This window comes from Salvelinus fontinalis, chromosome 34 (genome assembly GCF_029448725.1).
Source record: "Salvelinus fontinalis isolate EN_2023a chromosome 34, ASM2944872v1, whole genome shotgun sequence".
Lineage (NCBI taxonomy): Eukaryota > Metazoa > Chordata > Actinopteri > Salmoniformes > Salmonidae > Salvelinus > Salvelinus fontinalis.
In genome coordinates this window covers 37,455,919-37,463,757 of record NC_074698.1, presented here as the reverse complement: position 1 = coordinate 37,463,757, position 7,839 = coordinate 37,455,919, and the positions used below count along the sequence as shown (strand labels likewise).

Here is a 7,839-nt window from a genome sequence, read left to right as displayed (position 1 = left end):
ATTCACCTGTTCAATATGCATTTGTACAGTAATATAAAAACGGGAGTGTGTTTTAGTGTAAATGTGTATCAGTACGTTTTATAGTTGTGGCTTTTATGGAGATGTGCCTGTTTTTGTATTCTGTGCATTTGGCAAAGTGTTTCATGAACTAATAAATTGAAATGTTGTATGTTGAGGTCATTTGTAAGATTTGATTAACATACTTGTAGAAATTGTCAGTTTAAAAGGCTGTGTTTTTGTTGTCAAACTACACAATGTTCAAGCACTTCATATCACTTTTTTACTGTTCATATAATATAAATCTCACACACTTTACCAGTCCAAAGTGTTATTCTCTCATGAATTACAATAGCTTCATTATCTAATTGCAAGGTAGGATCAGTAATGTGTATACAAACTCTGGATTGTGGATGCTTTGTATTGGCCAATGAGGCTTCGAAGCCACAAATCGGCCATATTGGCACTCCTCAGAAAAGCAGTCCTCAGGAATGAATTAAATTCTACAGTATTTCATGGGCAAAATTACACGTTTAAAAAAAAAAAAAAATGGTTGTAACTAAAGTACTACAGTACTTTCTAAAAGTTATACTTTAAGGACAAATTATATATTTTTTTCTTTAATGTTTAGCTTACATAATATAATTTAAACGTTTGTATTAAGGCGTCTGTAATAGAATGAACATAGCAAAAACAAATGTAAACATGGGTAAATACATTTTTATAGCTTCCCCCAAAAAAAGTATAACGATGCTAAGATGGAGGCGCAGTTGCTTCAAAACAGCGGCTTCTGTCAGTGTGTATATATAAATCATTGGGTAGGGTGTCTTTTTAGATATATAAACATGAATCAAGTCGGGTTAGATTGATCACAACACAATCTAATGTAATAGAAATGATTATGAAATATTTTTCTATTGTTTACATCTTTTGGTAAAATTAATGTAATAAAACTTGGAAATAAAAAATAAGCCGCAGACGCAGCGTATTTAAACGAAACCACACGCGTCATGTTTGCATATCTGTAGTGGGAGGTTACAAAATAAAAATCACAAGCATTTTACGTTCGTCATGATCCTACATACCGTACTAGTACACACGTTCCAGTTTTCGTCCAAACTCACAAAAACGTCAACATTTGTATTTCGTTACGTAAACGGCTAATTACACCACTCATATTTAACTAAAACCGATACAGATTTATATTCGCAAAATAATGGCAAACAAGGACCGAAACAAAACGATTTTGCTGGAATTGGGGAAACTGCCAGAAAACAATCAATGCGCAGACTGTGGCGCGCCGGGTGAGTGACAATGTAGTTCCATTTAAATCCTAGTCAATTCAAGAAATGAGCTAGGGATGAAGTTGCCAATGAGTGTACTATTTGTTCACATGAATTAAATCAGCCCATGTTCTGACTTGTATGTGTGTGGTGTGTTAAATAGTCATGTGTAGGGTAAATGCTTGTGTGTGTCATGTAGACATTGCTTTCTCACTACTCAACAATAACTTCTACCTACAAGGCTTGCCCGCTCATTAGGCGACCGCCTATGGCGGCAGATTGAAGAGAGTGTCATTTTCTGAGCTAAACTGACCAAGACGCACCTCTAACAACACATACAACCTCACGTAATTATTCCTCAAAACAATGTCAATTTCTCTCAACCAGCGTCATATGGCTTTTTTAGGTGAGCGCTGATGCCGCTCTGTGATAAGCAGTGCCCACTTTGTTAAAGGCAGGGGCGCAAAATATTTAGCTTGTCTATTCCCAGCGCGCCTTTCTGGGGTGCTGTTGGAGAGACGCATCGCTGCCATACTCCACCAACTTTCCGTCCAAAAAAACGATCTAACATAAATCATGTAGCAGATATACTAGCCTATATGGTAGAAATGGTATGTGGCCTTTTCTGTAGCCCACAGGCTGGAGATAAAAGGTATGACAATGTAGTGAGACATCATGCAGGTTTCTCCGATCAAATAGCCTAAGTAAATGACGCCCAATCAAATAAAAAAATGTGCTGACATGTTAACCAACAACATATTGGGTGCGTTCGTAAATTCACTCTGGCGATCTACTCCCATTTCAGAGCACCCTCGTCTTTGTGCCAGAGCGCAGAGTAACATGAATTTACCAACGCGCAACACACGTTGAACATGACAGGTGTCAGTCAACGTCGGCAAAAACAAGTTATTAAATTGTTGCCAGCAGCACAGTTAGTCACCAACGCTCTAGATAACATGAAAAGAGCCTTACAGAGTGAGGTGTTCTCTCATTTGTCTGGAAGTGGATAGCTAGCCAAGTTAGCTTGAGTTGTGAGGTCAGAACGCTCGGATCAACCCTACTCCTCCGCCAGTGCGCTCCGGGAGCGAAACACTCTGAATTTATGAACAGACAATCTGACAATGCTTTGAATTTACGGGCACTCCAGAGTGAATTTACGAACACACCCACAGAGCGCACTCAGGCACTCCAAAGTTCATTTATGAACACACCGTTGTAATGTGCGTACACATTCGAGCGTCTATCAGCCTATGTTATGCAAATTAGTTGCTGTATGTGATGATGACGCTGGGGCATGCTGAGTGAGAGTTTTTCGAGAGGCGCTTGTGTGTTTCTGGTTAGTGCCGGGGTGCACTGTGTATATTAAAATAAATGACAACTTGATTATTTCATGGGAAATAATCGTCCTAGAATGTTTGTTAGTCAACAAACTACATGTGAGTTTCGGTGGCCTTACAGGCTCATTACAATATCCTAAAAACAGGACAGGTCAAAGTAAAATGGATTATATGGAATGGATAATCAGGCTACAACTGCTGTCCAGGAGTTTCACCATAGGGGCTAAATTGTCATGATCAGTGGTTCCAAGTTTGTTTTTGATGAGCTGATCATAGTGAAAAATAAAATACTTCTGCATTTCCTGCTGTGTAAACCAGTGGAGGCTGCTGAGGGGAGGACATGTGTTTTGTTGTATTTGATACCATTCCACCTATTTCGCTCCAACCGTTACCACGAACCCATCCTTCCCAATTAAGGTGCCACCATCCTCCTGTGGTGTAAACACATTGCAAATAGGCTCAGGATAACTCCTGATAAAGTTAGGTAGCTGATATTTAGAGCTTAAATAGCCAAATTGATTAGTCACAGGAATCAGGACTAATAAAGCAAATGCAACAGCCTGGTTTACAAACGGTGGGCCTAACACATGGATGGGCATTCATAAAATGACGTTGCAGGTGGACAGGGCAGGTGGACAGGGCAGGTGGACAGGGTAGGCGACACCCCAGTAAGCACGGACCAGCAGTTGTTTTTTGGTGCAGTCCAGCCCGGCCTTGATTTCCACAGACATTGGTTTTTGATCCGGCCTGGATAAGCATTGATTTTGGCCCAAACATAGATATCTATAAATTATGTCATTTCAACTTTAATTCAGAAAGGAAAATGAACCTGATTTCAAACGTCTGGAAAATACATGTTTTTAACTTTCATTCAGAACCAAAAATGAATTTAACTTCAACGTCTGGAAAATACGTCTTTTCAACGTCAGTTTGCTTACTGGTACTATTTCTAGTTTGGCAGGGGCAGCAATATTTTTGTCTTGCCTAGGGTGACCGAATAGCCAGGACCGGCCTGGTCACCATTGACTATTTTGATAGATATCAGTGATTTTCAGTGCTGAGTGACACCACACAGAGATGGTCATTCATTCTTTGATCTCTGTTTTTCCATGAGTTTTGAGTGATCTTGAGCCTTGTCTCTTTCTGGTGATCCTCCCGTCCTCTGCATACACTGTATAGATCCTGACTGGGCGTCCTATAAGCTGGGTTTATTTGTGTGTCTGAACTGCTCTGGAGTGCACCGCAACCTGTCCAACATCAGCCGCGTCAAATCCATACGGCTCGACTTCTGGGATGACGAGCTAGTGAAGGTACTGAATGGATCTCTTACAGCAGTGGTCAACACCAACCCTGGTTCTGGAGATCTTACAGGGTGTTCAGGTGTCTCGTTCCAGCCCAACACTAACCAGATCAATCCATCAAAAATGATCATTAACTTTGTGCTGGGGTGGAATAAAAGCCTTCACAACCAGTATCTCTTCAAGACCAGGTTTTGTGACCACTATATGACAATTACACTCCAGGTTCTCATCTTGGAGGACCACTTTGGGTACTGGTTTGGTTTGCAATCTTAATCAATACAATGTATTTATGTCCTCTGTCAATTTCCTTCTTTTGGGGTGTTTGTTTGTGAACAAAGTTCATGAAAACCAATGGAAATGCCATAGGCAGAGCCATCTATGAGAAAGCAGTCCCGGCATTCTACTACCGGCCCCAGCAAGAAGACTGTGCGTAAGTGTTGCCATCCCAGGTCATTTCACTACTTCACTGACAAGTGCTCTTGGCACCGGGCACTCGAATGGCAGCATTTAGGGAAGTTGAAGGATGCTGACTTTGCGCACCAATGTAGGAAAGGGAAGGAAAAGATTGTATTGTTAAAAAAAATAAAGAAGTGGAACTTATGACAGTGGAATTATAAATCATTTAACCAGTCAGTCAATTGTTGTCTCTCCTTCCCAATGAAAAATTATTTGTCTTTTGAAGGTTTAAGAAAAATAAATGCAATGGACAATACTTAGGGTTTCTATTCACCCTTTCTAAAACAATGCAGGAGAAACTGTGGACTCAATGATCCGATAAGCCTGTGAAACTGTAGAACATCTCATTCTTTTTACCCCCAGCGTCTTAAGGGAGCAGTGGATAAGAGCAAAATATGAGAGGATGGAATTTACCGGCGAGACAAAGTATCCTCCACTGGCCTACACGACAGGTGAACTGGCTTTACTGCTTGTCTGTGGACGTTCAAATGACATGTTATAACACATAGAACCTCTGCCATTTCTTCTATATTTCTGTATTTTAATTGTGGTCCTCTGTAGCTCAGTTGTTAGAGCATGGCTCTTGAAACGCCAGGATAGTAGGTTTAATTCCCAGGGCCACCTATACATGACAAATGTATGCGCGCATGACTGTAGATCGCTTTGGATAAAAGCGTTTGCTAAATGACATACATTGAAATGGAAATATTGTCCACAGTGAGGCATTTTGCAGGGTCAATGTAGTTTGTTCATTGTACACTGACAAGAAAAACCTATTCTTGTCACACTGACACTTCTGTAGACCTACAGCAGAGCATCATTCACTTGAGTGAAAACCACACACAGAGACATGAGCGTCATACCCACATGTATTGATGAGTTACGGAAACGTAACAGAGTACACTTCTTTCGGTCCATTCCAGGTTTCTATGAAGGGATGCTGTGGAAGAAGGGGAAGGGACAGTTTCAGAGAAGGAAGTTTGTTCTGTCTGAGAAGGAATTCACCCTGGCTTACTACAACAAGGAGGATGTAAGTGTGAGGTCATTGATATGCTGGGTAGCTTTGCTGCACGGCCAAATTTCTAAACTGTTTATGGTCACATACTTTGAAAGTGTGACTACTGAAAGGTTAAAAGAGTTCAGTGCCATAGCTCTGCTAATATTTACAGGGGTTCACTTGTGAATCATCTTAACATCATTTGACTATGACATATGTTCAGTTTTCTCTCAAGTCAGGCTTACAAATAGTTAAGCCACATTGTTGAGTTTTCACTGGGCTTACATTATACGCATCATCACTCTGCGCCCTCAGCCGTCCAAAGCGCTCATCTCCATCAAAGACGTGAATGTCACCTTTCAACCTGAGAAAATTGGTCACGCCCATGGTCTGCAAATTACCTACCAGGAAGACAGCCACACCAGAAGTATTTTTGTCTACCACGAAAGTGGAGAGGTGGGCATCTCTCTCTGTATTTCTCTCTTTATTATAGAAGAGTAGCTTTTGTATAGCCTGGTGATCAAAGATCTGTCACTGTGTGCTTTATACAAATCCTTTGCCATATGTTTATGAAAGTGAAAACTACAGAGGAGTTGGATAAATCACAAACTGATCTCCTGGTACTACCAGGTGAGATAAGAGAAAGACGTTTGCCGCCACATGGCCTCATCCAAAACACGAGGAAGTGGATAAGTGAGCAAGAAGCCATGCTAAAATATTTACAACTTTGCAAAACAAGCTTTTGTTAGTATTTTTTGTCTGAGATCTTTGTTGATCTGCTTGTATTCACAGTTGGTTGGAGATCGTTTTTATGGCATCCTCCTGTAGCAGATTATGCTGTATATCAGTGTGTAAAGCTTACTAGTCTTCCCTGCTCAGGAGATTGTCAACTGGTTCAATGCCATTCGAGCTGCTCGCTTTGCCTACCTGAAAACAGCATACCCCACAGGAAGTGATAAAGAAGTAAGTGTTTGTTAGACTATATTTCAGTACAGTTCTCTCTGGTATATGCCCTTCTTTTCAACCATGTTTGTACCGGCACAGTATCTATTTCCATCAAATCAGAGGCTACCAATGTCTCCCCCACACGAATTTGGTATTTTTATTGTCCCCTGTAGACCATTCACTTTAGGGTGGAAACATACTATAAATTCCTGTATTATACTTATGATAAAATGTCTATTATATTCTACTGAGCCATTTACTTTATGTTGTTATTCTTAGATTTTCTTATTGTTGTTGCATTGTCGAGAAAGAACTTGCAAGTAAGCATTTCATTGGACGGTGTACACCATGTGTATCCTGTACATACGACTAATAAAACGTGAAACTATAGGGTGTTGTTAAGACATACTTCTATGAATCAATGCATTAGAGGAAGTTCAACACGTTTCAGCTTTGAGAGGGTGTCACAAGATAGTATTTCCAGTAACTATTGGCTTGGTTTCATGTTGCAGAATACCAGTATATTTAGATGTAAATATTTCCTAAAGAACAGACAGTGGTTCCTAGTGCCTAAGGACATATTCAGCAACCGTAGCAATCAATAACTACTGTTGCAATTAGCAATAAATGAATTGATGCTTATAAATGCTTCTTCTGTATTCCTCTTCATTATGTGTATTCTGACAGTTGAGGACTAGAATTACCAGAAACTACCTCAAAGAAGGATACATGGAGAAGACAGGTCCTATGGTAGGTAGTTACTTTGTGATTATCATACTAAATAATGACATTGGATAGAAGAAACATAAAGTGACCTGGTTGTTACAATGTAATCGCATTATGAACACAGTGACATTAAAGTGTATTTGTTGGGAAGCAAAAGGAGACGTTCAAAAAGAGATGGTTCATCTTGGACTCCCAAGACAGGAAGCTCCTTTACTTCAAAAGCCAGCTGGTAAGAAAGGAATCCACCTCCTCATCTCAAAAGGGTGTGTGTGTGTATTCGCTATGTACCTGTGTGTATCACTCGAATCCTAATCTCTACACTATCAACATGTTGTGTGTGTCTGTTTACTACAGGATGCTGAGGAGCTGGGAGTTGTGTTCATCGGCACAGAGACCAATGGTTACTCAGTGAGTGAGTGCATTCCCAAAAGGACCAGAGGCAACAGGTGGAGGTGTGGAGTCACAGTGAAGACGCCGGACCGCCAGTTTGTCTTCATGTGTGAGCAGGAGAGGGAGCAGAGAGAGTGGGTGGAGGCCCTCAGACAGGTCATCTCTAAACCCATGCAGCCCCAGGACTACACCAGTAAGAGCCGTGTCACCAGTATTCACACCACAGGAGACTCCTGAGGGGAGGACGGCTCATAATAATGGGCAGAACGGAGCGGATGGAATGGCATCAAACACATAGAAACCATGTGTTTGATACCATGCCACTGATTCCGCTCCAGCCTATACCACGAGCCCGTCCTCCCAAATGAAGGTGCCACCAACCCCCTATCTCACACACACACACACAC

The 7,839-nt window shown here is 41.0% G+C and overlaps 1 protein-coding gene across 1 annotated transcript; it reads left to right on the top strand.

The window, feature by feature from the left end:
* Positions 1-1,039: 1,039 nt before the first annotated feature.
* adap2 (ArfGAP with dual PH domains 2) lies at positions 1,040-7,625 on the top strand (the record flags this gene model as incomplete). Its single annotated transcript, XM_055898635.1, is given in 10 exon segments — positions 1,040-1,301; positions 3,797-3,927; positions 4,257-4,348; positions 4,738-4,826; positions 5,298-5,404; positions 5,687-5,827; positions 6,251-6,334; positions 7,004-7,066; positions 7,194-7,271; positions 7,397-7,625. Coding segments are annotated over 10 exon segments (1,102 nt in total), but the record flags the coding sequence as incomplete, so codon positions are not given.
* Between the last annotated feature and the right edge of the window lie 214 nt (positions 7,626-7,839).